This window comes from Brachyistius frenatus, unplaced genomic scaffold (assembly GCF_029030835.1).
Source record: "Brachyistius frenatus isolate BFR_SWC_R1_liver_20210118 unplaced genomic scaffold, ASM2903083v1 Contig_15, whole genome shotgun sequence".
Lineage (NCBI taxonomy): Eukaryota > Metazoa > Chordata > Actinopteri > Embiotocidae > Brachyistius > Brachyistius frenatus.
This window is the reverse complement of record NW_027210614.1, coordinates 5341436-5369117: the sequence shown is the minus strand read 5'-3', so window position 1 is coordinate 5369117 and position 27682 is coordinate 5341436. Positions and strand designations below refer to the sequence as shown.

General features: G+C 41.9%; 2 protein-coding genes across 3 annotated transcripts in view; one reads left to right on the top strand and one right to left on the bottom strand.

The window, feature by feature from the left end:
* kif26ba (kinesin family member 26Ba) overlaps positions 1-21476 on the top strand; it is an 86586-nt gene extending 65110 nt beyond the window's left edge. Inside the window, exons 11-28 of one of the 2 annotated variants that reach the window (XM_069693747.1) lie at positions 886-1105; positions 4579-4750; positions 5557-5895; positions 6004-6180; positions 6807-6942; positions 7123-7381; positions 7534-7638; positions 7758-7885; positions 8177-8356; positions 8498-8814; positions 8933-9623; positions 9714-10654; positions 10893-11125; positions 11443-11604; positions 11704-11918; positions 14619-14884; positions 16225-16375; positions 17627-21476. In XM_069693747.1, coding sequence (XP_069549848.1) covers positions 886-1105; positions 4579-4750; positions 5557-5895; positions 6004-6180; positions 6807-6942; positions 7123-7381; positions 7534-7638; positions 7758-7885; positions 8177-8356; positions 8498-8814; positions 8933-9623; positions 9714-10654; positions 10893-11125; positions 11443-11604; positions 11704-11918; positions 14619-14884; positions 16225-16375; positions 17627-17775 — 4841 coding nt within the window. In that variant the 3' untranslated portion in view covers positions 17776-21476. Of the gene's footprint in view, positions 1-885; positions 1106-4578; positions 4751-5556; positions 5896-6000; positions 6181-6806; positions 6943-7122; positions 7382-7533; positions 7639-7757; positions 7886-8176; positions 8357-8497; positions 8815-8932; positions 9624-9713; positions 10655-10892; positions 11126-11442; positions 11605-11703; positions 11919-14618; positions 14885-16224; positions 16376-17626 lie in introns of both variants that reach the window. The other variant, XM_069693746.1, reaches the window with a different exon arrangement.
* A 1330-nt stretch (positions 21477-22806) lies between these two features.
* The window catches only part of smyd3 (SET and MYND domain containing 3), a 74761-nt gene continuing 69885 nt past the window's right edge, over positions 22807-27682 (bottom strand). The window contains exons 11-12 of the mRNA XM_069693756.1: positions 25145-25253; positions 22807-24863 (exon numbers count right to left, since the gene is read on the bottom strand). Coding sequence (XP_069549857.1) covers positions 24747-24863; positions 25145-25253 — 226 coding nt within the window. The 3' untranslated portion in view covers positions 22807-24746. The remainder of the gene's footprint in view (positions 24864-25144; positions 25254-27682) is intronic.

Below are 27682 nucleotides of genomic sequence, written 5' to 3'. Positions count from 1 at the left end.
GACAACAACATCAAATTACTATTACAGTTCCTGTGCTTCTGCTGCAGATACGACACTAGCAACACTTCTCTTCAAATTGCCCGTAGTGGGTCTCACAGTAGACAAAAGGCAGATGCAAACATAGTGTTGTGTTGCTTTGCTGCATGGAGAACAAACCAAGAAGTCAGTGTAAAGAATAATGATGGACATTTCAATCGATATGCTATCTATATGCAGATCTATCTGTATGCTCCCCATTTATCCATGGGTGCTGTGGATAAATAAGGAGCTTAAGCATCAGAATCCTTGACAGAGTTGTACACATACCTATCATTGACTCTATGGTCCCTAGATATAGTCTGTGTTTACATTAATTCACAGTCATGTCACACACTCGCTTCTGTCTATATAAATAACCCTGTTACAGCGCAGAGGTAGCATGTGAGCATCTTTGTCTGTGACTGTGTGTTTGAGAAAGAGACTGTGAAAGATGTCTGACCAAAATATCACTGATAATAGTCACTTTCAGTGCACTGATGGGTGTGTGAAAGAAAACAGGCAGAAATGTGTGTGCGTCTGTGTGTGTATGAGAGAGAGTGAAAGAGACAACACATACAGGTAACGTGAATCTTAAAGTATGACATAAACAACTAATGTGAGCGCATGTTCTGTGCTACAACATATCTTCAGCTGATCTATGCAAACATACTGCTGCAGACATTGTGTGTTTATTGATAATATTTTGTACAATATGCTATATTAACATATTTAAGTTGTGTTACTTTACACAAATGTAAATAAATCTATCTCCTGACTTTATTCTGTTAATTGAATTTAACATCCCCAACAATTACTATCCTCCGTCTTACCTGCTTCATTCTTGACCCATTTCTTCACCTCTGCCAGTGTCAGGAGGTCGCAGTCGCCTCCACCTCCTGGACCTGGGCAGTTGCGATGTTAAAGTTCTTGGAGGAGGAGGAGGAGGGGGAGGAGGAGGAGGAGGAGGGGGAGGAGGAAAAACCAGGGAGAACTCTTCACCCAGCTCGGCCCCTCTGTGCCTTTCTCTCTCTGCCCTCGGCAACGTGATCCTGGCTCTGGTCAACGGGAGCAAACACATCCCATACAAGTAGGTTGGTGTGTGGGAATGCAGAGGTAGAGATTACAGTAGGAAGAATACATTAAAGCAGAAATTAAAGAGGAGAATACGAGAGGCCAAATTAATGAATGGGTGAAAGAAATGTGGAGCGGAGTAAAGGGGAAGATGAGCAGGATGTTTTGGAACTGGAGGGGAAGAGGAAAGGAAAGCAGACGGCAGATTTCTTAAAGGTGCTTCAGGTTTGGGGGACTTAATGCTATAAACAACAACAGCTGCTGTTACATATTCATCACATTCATTTTGCTGGTTAGCTGACTGGCAATGAGAGCAAAAGAGAGACAGAGAGAGGAGGAGGAGGAGAGAGGAGAGATAATTCAGACAGAGACTGCAGCCAAAGGTTATCAGTTGAAAATAAAAATACATGGATTCATGAACTGCTGTGGTGAGGTTTAGTTTGCTCAGACAGTAAGTGTACATTATGTGAAACTGTAAATGTCCTCCTTTAACCCATCTCTAATTATCTTTACTTCCCTGCGTTCTTCATACTCTTACACTCTCCTCAAGGCTGTTCAGTTCTGTGCTGCTCGCTGGGTTAATTTAATCACCAGCTTTTGAATTTACATTGCAAAACAACCTGCTACTTAGCACTGACGCTGTAAGCAAAGCTCTGCTGAGTCTGCTTTGGCATCAGTGAGTCAGAGTGTTGTTGGACTGCAATGGGATTTGACTGGTTTAAGAACTGATGCTGTATTTCTGCCACTTCTCTATGAGAAAAAACCTCAGAGGAAATCTGAGACTGTTGACAACTGAAATAAAGCATTTGTCACAACAAAGGTCTGCAGGATATTTAAGACAAGTCAATAGACTTTAATTTTAAAAATGGCTGTTTTGAGCAGCAGGTATGAGCTCCATTATCTTATTCCTTGGATTTATAATAGAAAGATGGATCAGTGTCATCATACAATGATTTGAAAGCATTGATGGCTAATTTAGCCATTTTTTGTTTATTTTGGTGTGACTGTAGTGTTATAAAAGTGCTAACCAGCTTGAAATATTATGTAAACTCTACCAAGTCAGAATAAAGGCTGTTTTTTTGTGTTCCTCCCGTTCTGCTGACATTGCATGACTGCAGCATTGGGCACAGCTGTGCTTTGAGCTCAGTTCATCTTGGAGATTTTGAGGTACCAAATATACAGCTTTTATTAGTACCTAATTTCATTGCAAACCATTTAATAGTTGTTGAAGGCTTTCATTGAAAACCAAAAATGTCCACCTCATTTTGGTGCTAGAGGAAAAGTGAGGCGAGCATTAGATTTCATAATTTGAGGATCACAAATGTCTGTACAGAATAAAGTGCTGACAGATTCAACAGTGTTAAGATATTTCAATCTGAACCAAAGTGATGGACCGATCAACTGACAGACTGCCTTTGCAATCCCTAGAAAGCAAAGCAACCACAGAGCAGACACTTACACCCTTTCCTGTGATATGACAATGTTGGAATCAATGGCAAAGCCTAAAATATGCTTAAATTCAGTGCGAGTCCTGGAACTAGGGCTGGGCCTAAAAATCGGTTTTATATTGATATTGTAATATTCGACTTTGGAAATCGTAATATCAAGATATGGCCTTCTTGTCAGTAAACAGTAAAGTGATTTTATTTTTTGAACTTACCATTGTTCTAGCTGCTTTATTTGCCTTTACCCATGTTATTATATGCTCATCAACAATGAATATTTATCAAAAATCTCATTGTTTAAACAACAAACCAGTATTTCGCCCTACAGTATTTTTGCAATAATGATAGAGGTATGTGGTCAAAAATATTATGATATTTGATACTGTTTATATTACGCCCTGCCAAGAGCTCATTTTCTTTCATCACAGTTGCTGCGCCTGTCTTGCAACACGTCACTGCTTTCAGGATAGGGTCCCATCCTGCTCTCATAATCCCAGTCCTGTTCCAGTACTGTTGCTAGGTAACCCGTAAACCTAATGTCAATCAGCAGACTTTTGGACTGTGTGTTTGTCGCCTCCCAGTTCAGGAAAAGAGGTGGACTTGTCAACACTGGTTCGTGTTGACAAGGAATTCAGGCCGATCCTAAACAGTCAAACCAGACCTGCAAGAGCCATGTATCATCCATAACATGCTCATGTGGATGTAAAGACTCTTGACATATATACTAAACATTAACCTTTCTCATCAGAGAAAGCTCTGCTGAGCAGCTCCCTGTCCAAAATCGGACCACTTCCCAACGGGTTTGCCATATTTCTCTTCTGGCAATGTCCCCTTGATTCATAAAGCTCCTTGAATGTTTCAATTGATGTCACTCAGAATTGTTTTTTTCCATTTGCCAATATCTAGTCTGACGATTGCAGTCCTTAATATTTGTAATATACATACAAATCTGTGAGTAAATGTGTTCCCCACTGTTGCTTCTTCAGTTTTGCTCCTTAATGTTAGTTTTCTGTAATAATGATGCTTTATGAATTTCGATGCTGCATTCATGAATATGCTTTAATCATATAGAGCATCATTTTACATATAGAGCTGTCCTCCCTGGTACAACTAGTTATAAATCTAGCACAGGCTCAAAGGTAAGATCTCCAACATCCCCAGCACTTGAATTAACATCCAAATGAATACTTCATGAGTCATGAGTTTACATTAGTCTCAGGGAGGGATGGAGATAGATGGAGGGAGAGAGAGGAAGGTTTGTTCAAGCCCGAGGCAGCAAACTGAGAAAGAAGAAAAGAGAGGAAGAGAGCATCGATGAAAAAGAGAAGGTCAAGATAGGAGTGTGTGCATACTTTGCGTTTGTGTGTGCTAATGTGAATGTACACATATGTGTGTGCGACTTGCTTGCGGGCTGTGTTTTTAGAAAAAGGGGACAGCAGCATGAGGTATCGGGCCACAGAGGAGCTGTACTCACTGTCAGCCTGCAGCCTGCAGCCTACACACACACACGCACGCACACACACACACGCACGCACACACACACGCACGCACGCACATGCACATGCACAACACACACACACACACACACTAAAGGCTCTGAATGATTGCGGTAGCCCACCCAGGAGAAAGTCTTTTCTTAAACACACAGCCTAGTTTTACTTTCCCATCTGCTGGTATAATTTCTCTGGGAGATAGACCGTCTCCCAATATTATACTTCATGAGATCCTTTTAAGACTTTGTGAGCTTTACTGTGGAAAAGCAACCTCTCATGTGTTTTTGCATCATTATTCAATAAACATAATCAACGAAAAACAAGATTTTTTTCTTTCTAATCTCTTAGCTTCATTTATATGACTGTTAGCCTTGAGTTGTGTCCTTATTACTTAGACTATTAGCTTTCTCTCCAACTTGTTATTAATAATCCTTCGTGAGATATTAGTCATATGTGGGCGTCTGTTAGAATATCGACCAGTTTTTTCACATGTTTAACTGCGTTTCCGACGTGTCTTTAGTGCTCACATCTCGCTGTATGTGTGTAACCAGGGATAGCAAGCTGACCATGTTGCTAAGGGAGTCGCTAGGCAACATGAACTGCCGGACCACCATGATTGCTCACATCTCTGCCTCACCCAGAGATTTCTCAGAAACCCTTTCCACCATCCAGATTGCTTCCCGGGTCCTCCGCATGAAAAAGAAGAAAACTAAAGTCACCGTGGTGAGTTTTGATCAAACCTTGATGCTTCATTAAAAATGGGAGGTCATTTCTCTGAATATCATAAAATGAAAACTTTAGGTACATTAATGTTGAGATTAAGACAACTAAAGTCTGGTAATTTACTTTAAACAGATGGACACATAACTCTCTTGTTCGACTGTGACTCAGTGATTATGTCTGACAGTGAAACATACAGTATGCCTCCTTGTCATCACCTTGACATTGCACTCTATTATTTTTAATTTGACAGTTTTTATAAAAATCTGGTATAAAACTGGAAATTACTTTAGTTTGTATGTTGTTGTGCTTGTGCTGAGTTCATTTTAAAACATCATGTATTTTATCATCTTGTCTCATTTTGCTGCTGACACCATCTCTCACCTTCTCACCACTTCTTGCGCTAACTTATTCCAAAGTTGTTCAGCAGAAGAGAAAGAGATAAACTGAGGGCTTCACAACTCTAAAAATAAACCACAGTAGAGAAATCTGAAGTCATGAGACACAGTAAAGTGCCATTATGTGAGAGAAATATGAATAATTACGTTGAATTAAATTACATTAGATTGAAGATCTATTTGAACCTGGTGAGTCACTTGTCTTGGTGTGTGATGGCCCAGGATCTGTATGGTGTCATTTTTTCCCTCTCATCTTTATCTTTCTCATCTCTCGCCAGTGCGAGCTGTCAATTTAAAGCTAAAATGTCCAAAAAGAAAAAATATCACGCTGTGCAAATCTGAAAAGGGAATCATGTCTCTCTCACCACTCTTTACTGCCTCCACTTTCCCTGTCATCAAATCTTTTCTCAGCAATACACCTCCAGCTCCTCTGGGGGAGAAAGCTCCTGTGAGGAGGGTCGCATGCGTCGTCCGACTCACCTGCGCCCTTTCCATCACCGTGGCGACACTGACTCCGACCTTCCTCTGCTGCGACTGTCCAGTGACCCCGACGAATACTCCAGCAGTGAGCAGTCGTGTGACACAGTGATCTATGTGGGCCCAAATGGGGCTGCAGTGTCAGATAGAGAGCTGACGGACAATGAGGGACCACCTGAATTTGTACCGATTATTCCTGCTTTGCTTCGAGGAAAACCACCAGAGCAGCACCAAACCCAAAGTCAAAGTCAGGCAACTGGAGCACAGAACAAGGTGATCTAAAGATATTTACATTCAGAGTTCAGAGAACAAGCTGCAGAAGAGTATTTATTGTAAAGAAAGATGAGATGACTTACTTCTCAGTGATTTCTGCTCCAGCAGGTGCAGCCTCAGCCAGACGAGCAGCTCAGTGGCCCGTCTCAGCCACTGTCGCAGCCCTCTCAGTCACTACTTGGTCAGCCGTTGGCCCCCGTCCCAGAGGAAGGAGCTGAATGCCTGAAGTGCAACACCTTTGCTGAGCTGCAGGAGAGACTGGACTGCATCGATGGCAGTGAGGAGGTGACGAACGGTTTTCTGTTCTTATTTTTGTTGCTATTATGCAAAGACAAACAGAAAACATACATAAAACATACAGGGAAAGGAAATTGGGTAGCAAATCGTAAAAGGAATGTGAAATTGTTCTGTTCAAGTGATGGGATCTGTAATTGGTGGTATGTTGAAAGTTTGACAGGTTTCTCTATTCAAATGAAAAATGGTTTTGTCTGTATCTGCTTAATATTTTCTGCATATATCTGAGTAACCTGTTGCCTGCTGGCACAGCTTCTATTTGTGGTGGCAATTTTCTGTCCCTTTCAAGAAGCACATGCTCTCAATTGTGTTACAAAATAATGCATCCAAATTAATCGTCCCCAATTACCTTATTATTGTTCAAGTATTTGTACAGGACCCCATTCTTTGCAAATCATTAGTGCAGGTTTTTATGTTGTTAGCAGCTCAAGGGATCTTTTTTATTCTCATCCAACATCAATGCAGTTCTCTTGAATGACATCATGTTCCCATTTTGAAATAAAGGCAATATAAGCAGAGAACTTTTCCTTTGACAACAATTAAAGCCAACCTACTCAGCTATTCATATTTGAAGGACATCACAGTGCTCTTACTCATCCATCACTCTCATTTAACAGGTGGCAAAGTTTCCCTTTGAAGAGGTTCCAGCAAGCAAGCAAGGTGCCAAACAAGAACCATGTCCATCTTCATCTGCTCCAGCCGCTGTTTCTGCTCCTGGCTCTGCATCTGTGTTGGATACAGAAGCCAAAACAGGTACTGTAAAGGCTTTGATTTATTTATTGCGTATGCTTTTTGTTGTTGTTAATATTGCACCCCGCCCGGTGTCTTATACTTGGGGACCCAAATAATTTGTGCCCAAAAGATGTCTATAGTTTTGTCATGGGATATCTTTTTACTGTTTTTGCAACTCACCTTTGGGTCCAACATCTCCAGGCTCTGCATGTGGTGTAGGAGGTGCAGTGCAGTTCCCCCTCTCCTCAGCAGCAGCCGCCTGCAGGAGAAGGACCAATGACCAGCAGCTGCAGGACATCAAGGAGGTGGTGGAGGAGGCAGAGTTGGCCCAGACCATGATCCACAACCTGGCTCAGAGTTCTGGATGCCCCATAGTTACCAGTACCAGGAGCGTTACAGGAAGCAGCAGCATCACCTCTAACCCCCTGCACAGGGCCAAGAGCTCTCACCTACACGACAGGTGAGCACAGGTGGTACTCTATGCAGAAAAAGAAAAAGAAAGAACTGAGTTGTATTTAGGCTCAAGACTTTTTCATTCAAATGTTGCTATAAGTCATTGACAAATATTTTACTTTAATTGATAAGATGTCTACTTTATTGTCTCTCTGCCAGCCATGAAAGTCTGAATGCGGTGGGCAGTAACTCTGACGGGAAGGCACGCCCTCTAGGATCACCGCGCCTCGGCGTTGCCAGCCTGACCAAAACCTCAGAGTACAGGTGAATCACACAAACATATTGTACATACAGTTGGCAAGAATGAACAACCTTGATGTGTAAGAAGATAGGAGCACCAAAACTTAGTTTTCATCACGACCCATCTTTGTACTCCTTTTCAGGCCTCCGTCCTCCCCCTCCCAGCGGTGTAAAGTCTACACCCAAAAGGGCGTGATGCCGGCAACACCCCCGCTGTCCTCACACACTCTGGCTCAGGACGGCCAGGCTACAGAAGCTATGACTTCAGACAGTATGTATCTTTCTACGTCTTAATGCTTTAGAACTGTGCTGAAATATATGACTGATATTTATGATATATGAATGGTATGATATTTAACTTTTAATTATTTTATTTGTCCATATTCGTCCATACTGTCACCTGGGCGTAACACAGTTTATCTGCTTAATAACCAGTGGTTTGAAATTGGCCTCTTAGTGTGAGGCCAATTTCCCAAATTATCAGCCCGCCAGTGGGTGCATGTATTAGGCACTTGGAAACAAAATTAATTTAAATGCCAAATGTGTGTTTCTGATTCTGCAGACAGTCTGGCTGCAGACAGCGGCCGTTCCTCCACAGAGTCCGTGCTGTCCAGGACTTCTCCTGCGGGCATGAGCCCACAAGTCCGAGAGCCAACTCCATCTCTGTCTGCCAGCCTGGGCTCAGCGGAGACACTCTGTGACGATGACGTACCCCCAATACCTTTGGACACGCACAAGGATGGTGAGCAGCAGCAAGACACGTCTGTTTTAACACAAGGAAACCTGGAGTGAGATTTAAATAAGTCATGAAATACACCTGAGCCCTTACAACGAGAGTGACCAAGAAATGAAAAAAATAAAATGTTTTCTCTTCTTTTTGCAGCCTTTGGGCAAACAGTATCTGGAGGAACAGTTGGACCTCTCTTGCTCGGGGAGGATGAACTGGTCTATACTGTGGCTTCTGGATATGAGGAGGACCTTGTTGTTACAGCTCTCATTGAGACTCAGGGATTGGCCTGTCGTCCAACGAGCATCATCAGCTTCAGCAGGGACTGCGGCTGTGTGACTGCCCTCGATTCAGGCTCTCAACCCATCTGCATCATCAGCGGTACTGCTTCAGATGGAGCTGCGGACGGTTATCACATGGCTGCAGGTCCTGCAACAACCTCAGGGGTTACAGGGGTTGTTGCAATGGCAGAGGTTTGTGTGACTATCTTGCTTTGCATTTAAAGCAACTTATTTGGTATGTTGGTGATCTAAAATGATTTTCTTTTGGATTTTGAGACGTTATGCCTGATTGTGGTTATCCCTGTTGCAGGTGGCAATGGCCAAGCTGCGGATAGAAGGTGAAGCCTTAGCCACTGGGATGTCTAGCTCACCCATCTCCTCCTGGATGAGTGATCTGAGCATGGGCAGTGAAGCTGATCAGTCTCTCCACAGCTTCAGCCAGTCCCAGAGCCAGCAAGGAGAGGCACTGGCTGATCCGGACCCCAACCAGAGCTTTGGAGTTGAGGAGCTCGGTGGTTATGAATGTGGTAGCAACCCAAGAAGAGGGAGTCTGGAAGGAGAGCTAGTGCTGTCAGAGAACCTGACTGATAAGAGTACTCCAACCAAGGACAGGCTGAGGAAACTGCCTCCCTCAATGGCAAAAACTAACATCCAAATTCTGGCAGGACCAGGGAACATCTCTCCGTTCAAGAGCGCCATCAGTGTTCACCCGTGTGTGGTTGTCAAACCCATGGCCATACAAGAACCCACTATCCTCTCCTCACCTACAAAGACCAGATTAGTGAAAGACTCAGTCAAATCCAATGCCACACTTTTAGCTTCTATTTCCAGTGAGATGAGCTTTGAAGACCCCTGGTTGAAACGTGGCACAGAGGAGGGAAGGTCCAGGGATCTTGTGTGTGAAGTGAAGCCAGAGAAGAGGGAGGCAGAGAATTTAAAGTGTCACTCAGCACAGAAGGCTGGACGTGGGAATGGGGACCACCGGAGCCTCTGCAGAGATGGTAATAAACAGTAAAAAGGTTCCTTCAAAGTAAAAGATTTCAAGTCTGTCCTCTTTCTTATTTTGTTTTCTGTTATGTCTCATTCACCAGGTGGAGATCACGGCAGTTCTAGTTCAGGCGGGGAGGTGGTGTCATCTCCAGACTCCTTTAAGAGAGTGGTGGACGGTTGTGAGATGGTTGCTATTGTGTCCCAAGGTGAATGCCTGACTAGTATCTACAGCCCAGATATCCACCGCACAGCAAGTCTTCCGCGCGGATGGCATCGTATCAACCGCCATGACGGCTTAGACAATGGAACCGAGTACTGCAAACTTGGTGTCACGACTTCGACTCCCTGCAGTCCTCGTGCCACACTCGACCGCTGGGGATCGACTGGAAAACAGGGCTTTTTCTCCCACAAGAAGGGGGGAATCCCACCTCTGCCACCGGTACGAAAGTCCAGCCTTGACCAGCGGAACAGGGCCGCCAGCCCTCTCCACCAACCCAGCCACGGAGTCTCATCGATGGGCAGCTCAGCAGATGATGCAGGGACATCTGGATGTGGCCCTGCAGGAGTCGGCAGACAGCGAGGCTCCAGCATAGACAGCAGTCGACTTTTCAGCGCCAAGTTGGAACAGCTCGCCAACAGAACCAACTCTCTAGGCCGGGTCCACAGCTCGCACAGTGGTTCCCACCACTATGACTGCTTCTCCCTGGAGAGAGGCGAGAGCCTGAGAGGGGGAGGGGGAGTGAGGGGTGACAGTACCATGCCTCGTACGGGGCGCAGCCTCACCCGTGCTGGATCAGTATCTTCTCCTACTGGAAACAGCAGCAATGTGAATTTTAATGGCAGTTCCAGTCCGAGCAGTGCTCCTCAGTCACCAGCCAAGACCAGCAGCCAGTCAAAGATCTCAGCGGTCAGCAAGCTGCTGATGACCAGCAGTCCCAAGGCCAGGAGTCTGTCTACCTCCAGCACCAAGACTCTGAGCTTCTCTACCAAGTCTCTAAGCCAAACAACCAGCCGCAGCTCCAGCCTTCCTCCTAACGGAAAGGTAGGAAAGGATGTGTCTTCACACTTTCACCCACTTTAAACTGTAAACTACATGACTAAACAAAACTAGGTGAACCATGTCATCAGTTTTAACATCGTGTTTGAGACTTTTCACTTTGTGTACTTTCCGTTTCACACAAGTGACACAGAACACATCAATAATCCAATGCAAGTAATTAAAGTTACCTTGGCTTCTATTTCTCCTGTCACCCACCTAAACACTTTATTTGTGTCCTCAGCCCCAGAGTCCAGTTCAGGGCCCATTGCAGCAGCAGGGACCTTCCCCTGGATCCTGGTCTACCCAGTCTCTGAGCCGCAGTCGAGGGGGAAGCCTGGCTGCCAAGCTGCCTCTCCGGGCTGTCAACGGTCGAATCTCAGAGCTCCTCCAGGGAAGTGCCAGCTCCCGTTCCAGGAGTCATGCCCCAGGAGGAGGCACAGATTCAGCAGAGGAAAGAGGAGTTGGAGGGTCAAGGTTAATTTGTTTTACTTCACTTTATTCATTTAAACCATTTAGTAGGTAATCATAAACAAAGGAATTTACACCAAGTACAAGATTCATGGATCACTTAATAAAAGTTTATGATTAAATGGATGTATTATTTAACAATAGCATCAGTAATAGAGCTGACATAATAGTTTCAGAAGATTTGGGGCTCCTGGTGATTTAAAGTGCAAGCTGCAAAGTCTGCAAGGAACCATGTCATAAAAACACATTCAGAAGATTGTCTGATTAAGCTTAATGTTCTTTAATATGATACTTTTGGACTCTTCCTATCTTCTTGTTCTCAGTGGTGGGGCAGCTGGAGCAGGAGGTGGAGCAGGAGGTGGTGCAGGAGAAAGCGTGGGAGAGGAGAGGGCAGCAGTAGTACAAACATTACCCTCTCCCTACAGCAAGATCACAGCTCCCAGAAAACCACACCGCTGCAGCAGCGGCCACGCCAGTGACAACAGGTATGAGCTCATGTGCAGAGAAATGTGAAACTTTTAAAAACAAACGTTTTTTTTTTGAGGATTTCATCTTTAATTATGATCACGTTTTGCCTCTAACAGCAGTGTACTGAGTGGTGAGCTGCCCCCGGCCATGGGGAAGACGGCCTTATTTTACCACAGTGGAGGCAGCAGTGGCTATGAGAGCATGCTGAGAGACAGCAGCGAGAACACAGGAAGTACCTCCTCCGCTCAGGACTCCCTCAGTGAGCACAGCTCGGCCACCACCTCTTCCCGCAGGAGCTCCAAGAGCAGCAAGAAGAGCAGGAGCAACACAGGTCACAGTTAAACATATTTTCTAAATCCTCCTCTAATGACATTCTCACTTTAACAGAAATAACAATTTAGGGAGACTGCTTACTATTGTTTATAGAGATATCAATGTATGTAATTTCCCCTAATCAGAGGAGCTATAACTCTCCTAAATTTAGATAAGGTGTGACTATGATCTAAAGCTTGTGAAACGCATCAAACTACATATACCCTGTGGTAACACAAACAAAAACTCAACTAAATCCTGAGAGAGCTGCACTCATGGCTTTTATTTATTTTCATGCGTATGTATTTAGCTTTTAAAGGTGAAAATGTGATCAGAAGAATGCTAAAGCTTTTAAAAAAAAAAATAAAGTAAGGTAGAAGTGATGGAAAGAAAAACAGAGCCCCTCTGAGGAGAATCCATTGGTGAAAAAGCCCATTAACAAAGCAGTGAGCGGGTGAGGGAAAAGTGAAGAAAGCTGTGGTTGCAGGAGGTGGCAGGTAGAGAAGGTGACCCTGACCACCCATCTGTGAAATGGTAAAAGGGAATGTGCTGGTGTAGGCTGTAATGAATATATATTCACCAGAACATAACACAGAGAGCTTGCTAATGTGCCTGCCAAATTACTATGTATTGGTTAAGCATGAGGATGGATATGTGCATAAAATCAGATTGGAGAGGCGTGTGTCCTGATTATTGTTTTAAATTGGATCAGCCTTATCATCTATACGTGTATGATGCACCTCCTGCCGCGCAGCATAAAATCCCGATTTAGTCTCATTTTGCAACTGATCCTGTGGATCAAAGAACCAATTCACTGTCAAGCTGCCACCACACGACACAAAGACATAAAGGATTAGTCTGCATTTGTTGCATATGGAGGTGAAGCCGGTAACCGAGGAATGATTCAGGAAGACGGACAATACTGTACACAGTGAGAGGAAGACAGAGCGTGTGTACCAAACATTTGTCCATCCGAAATGTTAATCACGTCTCCAGCTGAGTCTTTGTGCTCGATTTCCATTAGGTTGGATATTCTGTAATGCATTCATCCAACTCTCTCCCCTTGCACCTTCTCCTCCCTGCAGACTCTCAATCTTTTTCCGTCCTGTTATATGCTGCTTCCTAATGAAATACAAATGTCTCTCCTTGACCTTTCTGTGCTGCACTGAGACCAAAAGACAGCTGCAACCTCATTAAAATCACCACTTTCTCTCTTTCTCCTCTTATACACCTTATCTCTCAGTTCCTGCTGAATCTGATAACTCTCACTCCTGTCGACATGGCTGACAATTTCTATGCACAGGATATGTGAACATATCAGTGTGTGTTCATTGTGGTGTGTAGTGGGCATTAGATTAGAGAATGACCTGCTGCTCTTATCTATGAGCTACAACTTTTTTACCTCACTTCACACTCCATTATCTGTTTCTCATTCTCTCTGCATTTCCCAACACACAATACTTTTCTTCTGGTGTTTCCTTTGTGTTCTCTCCATTGATTCTTCCACATCTCTCTCTTCTCCCACCCATTATCTCTTTCCTCAGTTCATAATTATAGGTCTTTAGAATTTAATGTTACACAGACATTTTTCCACTGTAAGATACCCAATCTGATGCAAAGGTATATAAAAGATATACCTTTTGAGTGTAAGGACTCTGAAGTATCTACCGTATGGCTGTAGTTGGGTGTGGGCCAACCAATAGGTGTTTGTTCACAGAATAAGTGAGCATTTTGGGAAATGCATGTATTTTCTTGGTTCAAGAAAGTTAGATGAGGAGATCAAAAGCAGTCCATTCAATAAAATGCTCCAGCCCGTAGCGTAGGAGCTTGCCCGCTTTGTCCACCGGTAACTACAGCTAAAGCTCAGATGGTTTTGTTTTACAGGCAGTTATGTGCCAGACTATTTCCTTGCGGCTAAGTGCAGTGGCTTGTGGTCATTGTGAGATTCCGGGACAACTGGTGTTCTGTCCGTTCAGCTGTGACCCAAGTAGCTCAAAGCATTGCAAACAAGCAGGAAACAAAAAAATAGGCTAACTATGAAAATATATTTGACTTACTTGCACTTAAAATGTGCACTGCATTCAGAAAAATATTTAGAAAATAAAAGATAATGGCTGCAATCAGGATGTTTCAAAGAAATTTACATTTTAACTATTTTTCCACAACCTCTGCCAGTTGGTCGACTTCAGTAACTTCATGCGTCACCGTGGCAAAAACAAGCATGCCCTTAAAACATTTCTGTTGTAGTCTGTGCTGTTTGCAGCATTTCAGGATGTGTTTTATCAATTAGTAGAATTTGTTCTAAATGTTGCACATGTTGTCAGTTTGGTGAAGATCACTGTTTGTTTTCTGGTGTTTTGTCTATTTGCCTATGTGTATATATAGCCAGACCCATCCCAACTGCGTGGTGCTAAAATGGCTATTTGGTCATTTGAAGTGTTTTCTCAAGTAAAAACGTACCACCGGTGCACAACTCATGACAATTACTTGCAAAAGTTGTTAGTGAAAGAATGAAGAAATACATTTCTGTGTAATCATGTGTCATTGAGCTGTGGGGCTAATTCATGCGAATCAATAAACAAATAACAATTTCAGTGGCACTCACAGTGGAGAGGTACTGTATATACACCATCAAAATGTATTTCTATCACTGGAGACACTAGATAATAAACTTTGGTCTCACACTCTTCTGTTCTCTTCATCTTATTTGATCTATCAGGTCTCCAGCGTCGTCGTCTAATCCCAGCACTGACCTTGGACTCTTCCTCTTCGTCACCTTCTCACCGCTCCTCCAAACAGGCCATCACTTCCTCTTCGTCCTCCTCCTCCAGCCCAGGGGCATGCTGGGTAGATGGCCCCCTGGGGCCCCCTGCACCCGCAAAACTCCAGGGCACGACTGCGACAACAGAAACCTTTGAGATCAAGGTGTACGAGATAGATGATGTGGAGCGACTGCAGAAGAGGAGGGACAAAGGAGGCAGCAAGGTGAGAGGGAGGAAGGAAGCAGTTGCGGCATGGGTGAGAGGAGGGAGGGGGGAACACACCTGAACCACACAGCTGCTGTAGGTCTGGTAGTAGAGTGGGTCACCTATAAATTGGTTGGAGTTCTGATCCTTATCTCATCCTGTCCACATATTGGAGTGTCCTTGATCAAAAACCCCAATTACTCTCCATGTGTATGAGCCTGGATAATAAGCAGCCTTCACTGAATGAAAGTGACATCAGAAAAGAAAGAAACTTTATGGACAGTAAGCGCCATCACACGATGATGATTATGTTATTGGCCTAGTCTGGAAAAACTGATTTCTGTGAGGACTTAATGACAAAATTAAAGAAGCAGTGCATCTTTCTATTGAAGGTACATGTGTACAAGCAGAATTTGTAACGTCAGATTGACATTTTATTGGCCTGTATCTAGTTTCAACTGAGCTAGAATTTCAATTATTAGGTCAAACTCATTCAAAGAGCACTAGAGTTAGGGAAAAGGGTAGATTAGGCGAGGAAACGGTTGTAACAGAGGAAGGAAGAAAAAAAACAGCGTGGAGGTTGAGGGAGAAGGATGAATGGATGCGGGGAGAGCAAAAGAGCAGGAAGCCCATTGCACTTGATGCCAAAGAATTGATTTGATGAGTAATAGTTGTTGGACACAATAAAAGGCAATAAATCTTCTGTTGGACACTGCTGCTAATGGAGAACCGGAGGAGGAGGAGGCTATAGTAGAATGAGATACTGGAAGGTAAAGAAACTGAACTCGAGGGAAGAAACCAACAAGCTTTAAAATTACGACAGTAAGAATTTTCACAAAATGGATAAATCAGCATTAGCACTACACTCTGCACTAACAGTGACTTAATTTTTTTTTTTTTTTTTTTTTAAATCTACATTATATTTTCCTATGTCTTACTGTTAAACCATAATTTTACAGATTATTCTAAATTCCTAAGACTTTGCAGAAAATGTAAAACTAAAGTAATTGTTGCAAATGAATGCATGGAGCATTGGGTTTTCACTGTTAAACCTTCATGTATTCAGGGGAGGGAGCATTGTGAGCTTTGGGGCAGAGGGAGGGAGAGAAAAGCTTGAAATATAGATTTTCCCTGCAGCGGTCTTAAGAAAGCCACTTAACCCCCGACTGCTCCAGCGAAGCTGCTCAGTGTCCGAAAGTACTCAACACTGGGAGTCGATGAGGGGTGAATGTATGGAGCTGTGTGAATGTTAAGCAGGCTGCTGCTGAGAGAGAGATACATGTTTGAAAAACATGCTCCTCTGGAAAAATAAAGGTGAATAAAATCCATATCTGTGTGCCTGCCCTCTCTTTGTGTCAGGAGGTGGTGTATGTCAGTGCCAAGCTTCGTCTATTGGAGCATCGCCAGCAGCGAATCAGTGAAATCAGAGCCAAGTACCAGTGTCTGAAGAGAGAGCTGGAACAAACCAAACAGTACTTAATGCTGGAGCCACACAAATGGACCACTGAGTGTAAGTGTAGCACACGGACACATCAGCGAGTGTGTGTGTGTGTGTGTGTGTGTGTGTGTGTGTGTGTGTGTGTGTGTGTGTGTGTGTGTGTGTGTGTGTGTGTGTGTGTGTGTGTGTGTGTGTGTGTGTGTGTGTGTGAGAGCGAGAGAGAGAGAGAGAGAGAGAGAGACAAGAGTTTCTCAACTTATTAGAAAAAGATTTAATTGGATGGATGATTGATTGGAAATAATATTACTATTCATATAAGTTACATACTATATTAGTCTATGTTTTGTAAGCCTCTCATTGACATTTAAGAGCTCTCGACATACTGTAGTCTGAGTCTAATAGTAGTAACATGGTTGTTTAACTGCTTTGTTGGTTGTTTTTTAAAAGCTGGCATTATTCAGTATTTTTGTTATTTTCAGCAAATAACAGACGTAAATCTTTAAAAAAAAAATCATGAATATATAATTGTTAAAAACTGTTTTCAGATGCGGATTGACACACTTTGTGTCAGTAAGATGTATCAAACAAACATAAATTAATCTCTCTCTTCTCCTTGCTCACTCGCTGTGTAGACGTATGTGTTGCAGCGTAACGTAATTGTTGCACTCCCCTCGCACCAAACACCCCTTACATGACACCAATGACAGAGAGTAAGGTGTTTGGACAAACACATTTCCATTTCCCAGCATGGCTTCTTTCTTTGTAATTTGTAAGTAAGCAAGCAAATTAAATATATCTAAGTGACAGGCAGAAATAATTTATATTTTTAAAAAAGCGTACAGTTTTGGAACATTTGAAAGAAGGCAAATCAAGATACTCTACATAAAATAGGCTGACTCAAAACCACAAGAGTAGAAGGTGGGAAGGTCGTATATATACTGTAACTATCATAGTCAGTAGGGGTTCTGTCATGTTAAATATACAGTTTGAACAATAAAACAGACAGTGAGCAAAAGGAACTGTCCTGAAATTATTGATGGGATCCTGACAGCTCAAGACCTCCAGGACCATTGTACATGTGTGCTCTTGGGAATTCTGGGGCGAGAGTTAGTTTTTGGGCATCAATGTTGGTCACATCAAGCTTAGACCTAAGTTGTTATTTTGATCAATCATTGCTGCTTGTGTTTTTTTCATGGGGTATTTAGACAATAACAAAATACAGAATATCACCAGATTTGTCTTTTAAACGGATGCTTAGACACAAAGGACATCCAGCAGTGTTTGAGCATGATATGACATATGGTCTTTTCTATCTTTATCCAGTTGAGCTCCAGCAGCCCTACGAAGTGGACTCCCTGGAGTATTTGGAAGCCCTGGAAACAGTGACAGACAAACTAGAGACCAGAGTCAACTTCTGCAAAGCCCATCTTATGATGATTACGTGCTTTGATGTGTCCTCAAGACATCGGTAGACTGATGGACGGATGGCTGGAGGACGGAGAGGTAGACACCCAGCAGGACTCAATCAGATGTCGATGTTTAGACTCTTTGCCTCCTGATGAATCAAACACATTTAGAAAATGTCCTTCACAAATAAATCTCAATGGACAACTGGTTTGTTGGAAGTAGGGACACTGGGACGGACTGACCACTTGGTCCTGCATGTCATCCTCAAGTCTTCTCAGATGTAAGTAGGCAGAAGGACAGATGGCTGGAAAAATGGAATGGAGATAGACAGCGATACCGAACAAGCCAAAAGGCAGATGAGCCAGTAGATAGTAGTTTGCGTTGGGGCTTGGAAACAACCTCAGAAAAAAAACATTAAACGGCATATAATGAACAGCCTACTTTGAATTAGATAAATATGGCCACCCAAAGAGGGAGACAGATGGTTGTGAGTCTTGAAACGTCGAACCAAGTGACCACATCTTTGCAGAGAACAAAGTAATTGGACTGCAGAGACACCTGTCAAGCCGAGTCGAACATTTAAGAATGTACGGAGAGCAAAGGAGGTGAGAGACAAACAAAAATTGCCATTTTTAAACAGAGAAGGACAAAGAGGTGCAAGAGAAGAGACAAACACTTTCTCATCTCCCATCATTTTGGAAGAGCACTTTTTTAGAGTTTACATGGAGAGCTTGTGGCTGTGCAGTGCTGACTGCAGAATGGCCTGGTTCAGTTGTGCAGTAAATAAAAAGAGACGGACAAAGAGAAAGACCGGGGGACAAAGGAAATGATTTAGATAAGTGCCTTGTGAACATTTCAACAATACTAATTCTCTCTCTCTGAATTTGTGTACATGCAGTAAATATGGTGCTAGCCTAGAAAAAACCCCACAAAAAACAGTGTCCTTGGAAAATCTTTTAATTTACAGTAATTTCTAAATGTAAATCTTTTACTGTGGGTCAGTGTTTCACTCTATGATAAATTAATAATGTATGTTTCAATGTGTGGTCTTTGGTACTTTAATGAGAGAGAGAAAAATTTAAAGTGAAACTACAAATAGTTAAAGAGACCTACAGAGCGTAAAGACTAACACCAAGTCCTCTTTGAAACAACAAAACGGTTGCAAGGACCAAAAAAAATCCAAACTGAAAATCATTCAGGATTTTTCCAGGACACAGAGTTATGGGTGTTTACATACAGAAAAAAAAGAGACACTAGACCTAGTTTCTTGTGTTGTTGTTTTGACCTTGACTTTACTCACAAACAGAGCACATCTGAATTTTGACCCTTTGGGGCATTCATATTACGTATTTACCCGAAACACGTGATGGCTTTTTCATGTTCACAAAGCAATGACACGTCTGAGTCACATAGAGGGTGGAAATGAAAATGTCTCTCTGATCCAGTGTTCAGTAAATCCATCGACTGACTGACAGGCGGACTGTGTTATTTGTATCTGTGTTGTTCTGCTCTATTCTAAAAGAAACTGAATGATTTGTTAATGTGTGTGTTTTCTAATAAGGTATCCTTTTTTATTTGAGTGCAATGGGACCATGTAGAGACTATGCATAGTAGTAGGCTAATGGAAATAAAGATTTAGAAATAAAGAGCTATTTAAAAATAAATTGGGAGGAGCACACAGGTGCAGGATAAGCACATCGATATACAGTGTTTAAATTTAATTTTAAGGCCTAATTATTATTGAAATAAAGTAGTGCATTCAGGGCGGAAATTATTTTGGACTACAATTATGGTCTGTTTAAATAGTTCCAGTATTGTGTCCCAGCATTGTAAAGTAAAAAAATAAAAACATATATCTAAAGGAATTAAAGACAAAAAAAGGTGATGCCCAGATTAGAAGGCATAGATCTCTGCCAGGTTTCATTTTTTGGATGGATAGCAACATTTAAGATTTGTTAATATTGTTATCTATGGTGCTTGAGATGTTTATGATCTAAATGTTTGTACAAATATAAATATATGAAAGAGCCTGTTTCCCTCTGAAATACAGAACAATACCCTTCAAATGCTTCTTCTACATCATTCATCACATCTGTTGTTCTCACGATCACCACCTGCTCCTCTGAATGGCTTTGCCCAGCGAGCAGAGAGCATTGTGGGAGATCATGTTAATCCTCCCTGAGGTAAAAGGAGGAACAGACTTCAGAGAAGTGGAGATACTGTAATGATATTATTGCCATTTGTCAAAAACGTTGTAGTGGTACATGTATCTCTGCTACTGGCACAAACTCCGTTTTACTGACACAAACAGAAATATGCCATTAACTCTGAGAGGTTTTAAACATTGCATGGCTGTGTAAAGAAGTAACAGTTATTCATTTCATGTGGAGTACACTGGCAGGGTCAGCCATGACATAATCTAGCTGGAAATTACTGCAGAGACCACAACGCTTTTGACAAACTGCAGGACCCGTGATGTGTTTTCACCAGAGGCAGGCAAAGTAGCCCCCGCCACATCTCTGATCATTTCCTCATTTTATCTCCCAGGTCACCGCGCAAGTCATGAATGAAAGTGTATTTATTTGAGGTGAAGAGAGCAAAGTTGCTAATTAATGTTCTTATTTATGATTTATGATCTTAAAAGGTTACTATGCATTTAAGAAGAAGAAAAATGACTGTACATACTTTGCTGAGCCCATGTCATATATAGATATATATCCTGTGCACATATCATATATGCGCTCATTTTTATTTTAAATGTATTATTTGTTGATCTCATTTGCTCCTGTTCTTCCTCTTGGGGATTTTATGGGTTTGGGTTTCCTGAAACATTCACAGCCTGCTCAGTTACGTGCCTCCAGAACAGCAGGAATATCAGTCGATTCATTTTAAAATGATGGTTACTTTTTTTTTACATTTGAGGAGGAAAAACATTTAGTGTGAAGACAGCTGTGTTGTTTTAGGTGACATTCCTGTATCTTCTACAGTATTAACTACAGCCTTAGGTAATTAGCAGTGGATGTTTTGGGAAGCCCAACCTCTGAATGAGATAATGGCCTGTATTTGTTTCCAGTTTTAAGATGCTATGTGGGAGGTTTCTTCCTTGATGTGTCACTGCCAAATCAGCCGTGGTAGCGCTTTATGATTCAAGCAATAAATGAAAATCTTGTGAGGGTTTAGTGTCTCCATATTATTTAAAGTTAACATAATAGTCCATGTGAACTATGTGGAGTGCTTTAAATGAAGACATTCCCCAAATACCATCTGTAACATGTAGAAAAAAAAACTCATGGTGTGAGGAACAAATTGACATGTCTGCTGTTACATGTTTTGCAGGAGCATTCAAGAATTATAATGTGTTATCTGGAAATCTGACACATAGCATCTTTAGGTTCTTAAGGAGTATTGTGTGTGTTCAATTCTGGGTCAGACCACATTTACCAAAAACAGAAGTTATCATTACTATAAAGACACAACAGTGGGTCAGCTGCTGGAAGGAATTCCAGATAATTGATTTAAAAAAAGGTTTTTATGTGTTTTATGCTAAGAAAAAGTGCGTTTTGAGGCATACCGTTGGTAATTCTGCACACTTCATCGGTGCACGAGAGACTATGTCAAGCAAGAGTCTCACTGTGTTGTTTCCATGATTCAAGAGTCCACTATACTCCCACTATGCCTACTGTTTTTGTTAAATGTGGTCGAACGCCTTGTGTTGATGGCAGAGTAAAATGGAGGGATGTAAATAAAGGAATGTATTGAAAGCGTTTCACATCTGCTTCTTCATTTTCTGCACACAGAATAGACAACAATATACCATTCAGACATCCGTCACGTCCACTGTTTCAGTCCTGAGAAAATATCCACATTTTTCATTATAAGTCAAACACATCAGAAATTTAAAAGATGAACTAAAGCTGGCAGGCAGCTGATTCATACACTGACGTAAAAGTCAGCGGCACTTCTCTGCATATAAACCCGTTTGGGACAGCTCAAGAGTGTCGCTGTTCCTCTGTATGTGTGTATATGTGTGTGTGTGTGTGTGTGTGTGTGTGTGTGTGTGTGTGTGTGTGTGTGTGTGTGTGTGTGTGTGTGTGTGTGTGTGTGTGTGTGTGTGTGTGTGTGTGCGTGTGGACCTTTCGTGCCCTGTGGGCAGTGATCTCTGTGACATATTGCCCTGTTGAGTCTGCTTTGATCACCACTGCGCACCAAGGAACAGGAAGGAGGAGAAGGAAGGAATGACACTAAGAACAGATAGAGAGGATTAGTGAAAAGAGGAGAATAAAGGTTGCAAAAGGGAAAAGCAACGGGAAGGGAGACAAGTGAAAGTACAGAATTACATTTAAAAAAAAAAAAAGTGGGAGAAGAGAGACGAGGTGTGGAGGAGCCGAACTACTGCAAGACCAGTAAGAAGATGGGTGTGGTTAGTAGATTCCTGAATTTCAGGTTATAAATTTAATTAGGAAAATGTAAAAAAGAAAAACCTTCAAGGTCATTTTCTAAAATGATATTAAATCATTGATAACCTTTTCCAATTGATCTGTCTGGTAAAGCTGCCTAAAAATACAAGGCTGGACTTATTTCTAACATAGGCTATATTAACGAAAGGCAAACAGCAAAACAATGTGTTTTTAAAGAGGATTTCACAGATCTATTTATAAAGTTTACCCTGAGTAAAATGTAGTGAGTTTTTCCCAAGAAAAAACAGTTTAGTTGTTCTAACTAAGCTACTTACTATCAAAGTGCTCAACAGTCCTTTGATTTTAAGAGCTCATACTGAATATGAGGAAACCCAATCCAAGATGAAAGGAAGATGGAGGAAGGGGTGAGGAGAACAGGTGGTGTTAACAATGAGTTATTTTTATTCTTGCTTTATCTTTCAAGGCGAGATTACACAATTAACATGAATATACAGTAATATCAACCAGCTCCTTGTCACTGAGCCATGGAACACAGGAGGATCATCGAGAAATGAGAGCTAGGATAAAAATCTAACGTCTCTTTGTGTTATTACAACTTCAGAAAGCAGAAAGGAGATCTTAATAGAAAAGCAGACTCTTATTAAACAGTGGTTTCAGCCCTTTAAAAAAAAAAAAAAATTGATGTATGTCAGAGGGAGAGAGGAAGTGAGAGATGATGGCAGTGAGAGAGGAAAGAGAGCGTAAAGGTGAGGTGGTGCAGCAGCAGAAACACGGACAGAGAGACAGTCTCCGAAATGAGAGTGAAAATTGAAAATAGGGAAGAGTAAATGGCAGAAGGGTGAGTGAATGAAGATGGTTACTTGGGCCGCCTACAGAGACACGCAGTGAAAGAGAGAGCTCAGACACCAACGAATGGTGAATTTAATTTGAAAGGCGTTGGGGAGTGAGAGAGATTGAAAATGGGGCAGAGAGGCAGTGAGTGACAGAGAGGGAGAGACCGGGTTATGGTTAAGCAAAAGTAAATCTAATTTGATAGACGTTATGAGGTGAGAGGGGAGAGAGGGAGAGACAGAAAGCAACACTGAAGTGAGTAATGGAGGTAACAGTGCAGCAGGACAGATTGTTTCAGCGGCCATTCAGTCCACTTGTATCATTTCTGCACGACTACATTCAGTCTTTGAAGTACAACAAACGTACGCCTTTTCTCTTTCTTTCACACATTTTGGGGAAACAATTAAAAACTTGTCGTTGTTGCCATAATTTCTATGATTATCATCAATAATAAAAGAATAGAAAAGAATCAAATATTTTTTTGGCACCTGTTATGCTGAATAACATTGAACAGAGCTTTTCACAGCAGGACAGATAAAGACTGAGAGCTAATGAGAGAGCAAAAATGTACAGAAAAACAAAAACACACACACAAGTTCAGGTTTTCCCTCTCAGGAAATGCTGTCAGCAGTTTGCAAACAGCAGAATTTTGGGATTAACATGGGGGGGAGGGGGTACGTGTGTGTGTGTGTGTGTGTGTGTGTGTGTGTGTGTGTGTGTGTGTGTGTGTGTGTGTGTGTGTGTGTGTGTGTGTGTGTGTGTGTGTGTGTGTGTGTGTGTGTGTGTGTGTGTGTGTGACTCATAACCACATTCCAAAACAGACACACTCTGGGCTCACACACACACTGACAGAGTAACTCACAAAAACAGGGATTAACATGGGAAGTCTGTGATGGATATGCATAGATGATGATGCATGTTTTGAAAACCTTCCTTTACTAAATCAACACATGCACACACACACACACACACACACACACACACGCACACGCACGCACACACCTCATGTTAATCACTCATCTCAATGGATTCTACAGATTAGACAGGAAATGGGGGCCAACAGGGGCCTTCCTCCCTTCCTCCCTCTCCCTTCCTCTCTCCTTTCCTCCCTCCCTTCACGTCTCCCCCTCAGTCTCTCACAAGTAGACAGAAAGAGGGAACTTTGTAGGATTTATTGCTTTGTATGTTCATAGTCTTCACTTTAAGAGGCCACAGAGCACACTGCAAAAACATCACAGCCTAAATATCAATGTGTTGAAACAAGCTTGTTTTTCGACACATTGATATTTAGACTTGTGCACAGAAAATAGTATGTGTTTACTTTGTGTGTTTTAGTGGACTGCAGTGAAAATCAGATTTTGGGATGTTCTCGGGAGGATATTTTGTGGATAGATTGTATTAAGCAAATTGATGTTAAGCTACAACAAACACAAGGTTGAAAAAAAGTTGTGTCATCGATAACCGCACAGCGACTTCTTGTTGAAACACTCTCATGTATTTTTTAACAACAGCTTTAGCAAAATTTGAGTAATAAAGTCAATGTTTTGAAAGATAAAAAAAAAAAAAAAAAGGTCTCAATGGTTACAACAGTTTCATCAAGCAATCTTTTACTCATACACTACGAGAAAATCAAAAGACAAACTTCTCCAAGTTTTCATGGTATTACAAAGTTCGTAGATCTAATGATCCCAGTTGATGAGTACCTCCACGACACTAGACTTAATTAAAGTAGAAAAATAGTGACAGAATGAAATCAGTCACATGTAGCCGTTTCTTATATCTGTGTCTTAGTGCCTGTTGGATGACTGGTGATCCATCTCACTACGACATTCCTCCATCTTCATTGTTAGGTCAACCGTCAAAGGGTGGTCGTCACCGTGGGTGAGCTTGATGATTTTATAGGCCTGGAAAAGGAGAAATAAGAACGCTTAGCTTTTCATCCTGCTACAAAACATGGTCCTGCGCTGTAGATGAAATTGCACCACAACTCTAACTTACTCTACAAACAACGTGGCTTAGATAATATGGTGAAATCAAAGATGTGTTTACAACCCGTCTCCTCATATCTTTTCTTATATCTGCAAACAACTAATAAAATGTTATAGCTTACAGAAATGATGTAGAATCCTACGTAAAACAATAACTGTGCGTGTAGCCATTTCTGTCAGTATTTCTTTCTTCATACCTGTTTGAATGTGTCCAAAGCATCCTCGATGTGTTCTAGGTAATGCTGCAGCTTCGCTACTCTCATGAGCTGGACCCCGTGAGCTGGATGTGGATCAGGGTAGTACTGTCTTCAGACGGAGGAGGGAAAGAGAAAATGAAAACAGATAGAGGAAGGGTGGTGTGAGCAGGACAGGTTTTCTTTTAGCTTGGTCAATACATTCTGCCATTTCACCATAACTGAACTGCAAAGAGCTTGGTTCCAAAAATATTTCATGTCAGTGATGACTGTTACACACACAAAAGTTAATGAAGTTCCACAGGGTTTTGTGCTGGGTCCGATATTTTTTCACACTTATGTTACAATATTGCAGCCCAGTATCACGGCAAAGTATGTAATGCACACGCCTGTCCACGAAAGGGAAGTGGGTCTATGACACACCTGGCATCATCTTGACGTGAGAAGAACAGGTAGCTAAACACAGGAAGGTCATGTGACAAAGGTCTTGTGACAAACATCAATCGGTGGAGGCAATAAGATGAAATACAAAGGCCGCTGAAGTCTATATAAGGAAGTAGAAGTGGTGGCATAAGTCACTGATTTTTACTCGGGCGGATGTCGTTTGAGTCCTGGAGATGACAAAGACTTTTTTGGAAGTATTTTTTTCCTAACTGTAACCATGTGTTTTTTCCCATAAGCCTGACCAAGTTCATTCATTCATTCATTACTAAAACACATGGGTTTCCATATGGTTTTGTATGCATTGATTGAACTCGAAACAGTTCTCTTGTTTTTTTGACTGCTTTCATTCTGTTGTTCTTCTGGTCATTCCTAGTCCTTCCTAGTCCTTCCTCTTCTCCTCAGTCCCCGGCACCTTTTGCTGAAAAGTGTTGAATGTTACATTCAGAGGAGCTTTTGATTCTTCATCTTATGTAAAAATGTTTTTCAATATCAAACAGAAACTTAGAAATGATAAAACGCTTCTGCCTCTGAATGTCCATGGCTAGTTGGCTCAGATCACCGGCAGTGTCCCTCCCAAGCAACCCTGAGCGAACCTACAGGATTATAAACCTGCAGATTTACAAAAAACCACTGGATGGACAAACTCACATGATCCCTCCATTATTCTTACAAGTGTAAAGAACTGGTTCACTGTCTCCTGATCAGGATAAAGTTTGCATTATGTCTTAGAAATCTGAGCTTCAACAATTATCCTCAGTCTCTCATCCAGCACCTTGGCAGAAGCTTTCTGAAGGAAGCTCAGTAGTGTGATGCCCTGATAAGTGGAGCCCACTCTCTGGTCCTACTTTTAATAAAAGTCTGTCTCTCAACGCCAATCAAGTGCAACTGGAATGGCAGTTTGAATACTACAGCATGCATACTTTACTTCGGTATGACCAACAGCTAATACTGCACTATATAATGAAGTTCGATCAGCTTCACTTTTAAGTTGAAGTGTACACAATACACATTTATGGTTATACTTTAACCCGTCATATTGCTCTCTGTCTGCCACTCATGCCTGAGGCAATCCACTGACATTCACAGCATAGATTCAGACAGCTAGACTGACAATTGATGAGAAAGACAAATAAGACCTGCTTTGCCAGTCTGTCTGACTGCAAGTGTGATGCATATAAAAGTAGCAGCAGGTGAGAAAGAGGAATAACAGCAAGACAAAAATAATATTCAAGAGTGCAAGTGGGCATTATATGTTTCCCTGTTTGTTTGAATATATCAACTTCAATGTGTGAGTGTGTTTGGATGTTTGTGTCAGTCTCTACTTTTTAACACTATTTCACATCCCAGCTCCTTCATTGAATTCATTTCCATTCTACTTTCAGTGCTTTAACAGAAACCTGCAGTATCTAACATGACACCTGTGCAGACATAAACACAAAGACACAACAACACATGAACAATCACAAAAAGACAGACAGAAAAGCACCACAAACACTACACATATTCCCATGATAAATACACAAAACAACATGGACACATTGAAAACTGTAACACACTCATACTTGTATGTATTGTACTAACACACGTACAAAAGCACACAGCTAAGTGCACACGCAAGCACACACACACATACACACACACACACACACACACACACACACACACACACACACACACACACACACACTTTGAACATTGCCACCTTTCAGTCCGTCTTTCCCTAGAAGTAAATATTCCAGTGACAGAAACAGATACAGTTTGTGTTTCCATGGTGACAGATCCAAAATGATGATCAGCCCCATCCATGATTTGGACTTGATGTGATTCCCACAACTCTTATACAAGGAAACACACACACACACACACACACACACACACACACACACACACACACACACACACACACACACACACACACACACACACACACACACACACACACACACACACACACACACACAGGTCATAAATTTGACACTTCAGTGTACTACCAAAACTACCAAATATCAGTCTAATAACAGCACTTGTTTACTGATGCAGGGTAGCTTTCATATTTTGCATTTTTTTACATCAGCTCTGACACATTGTTTGCGCAGA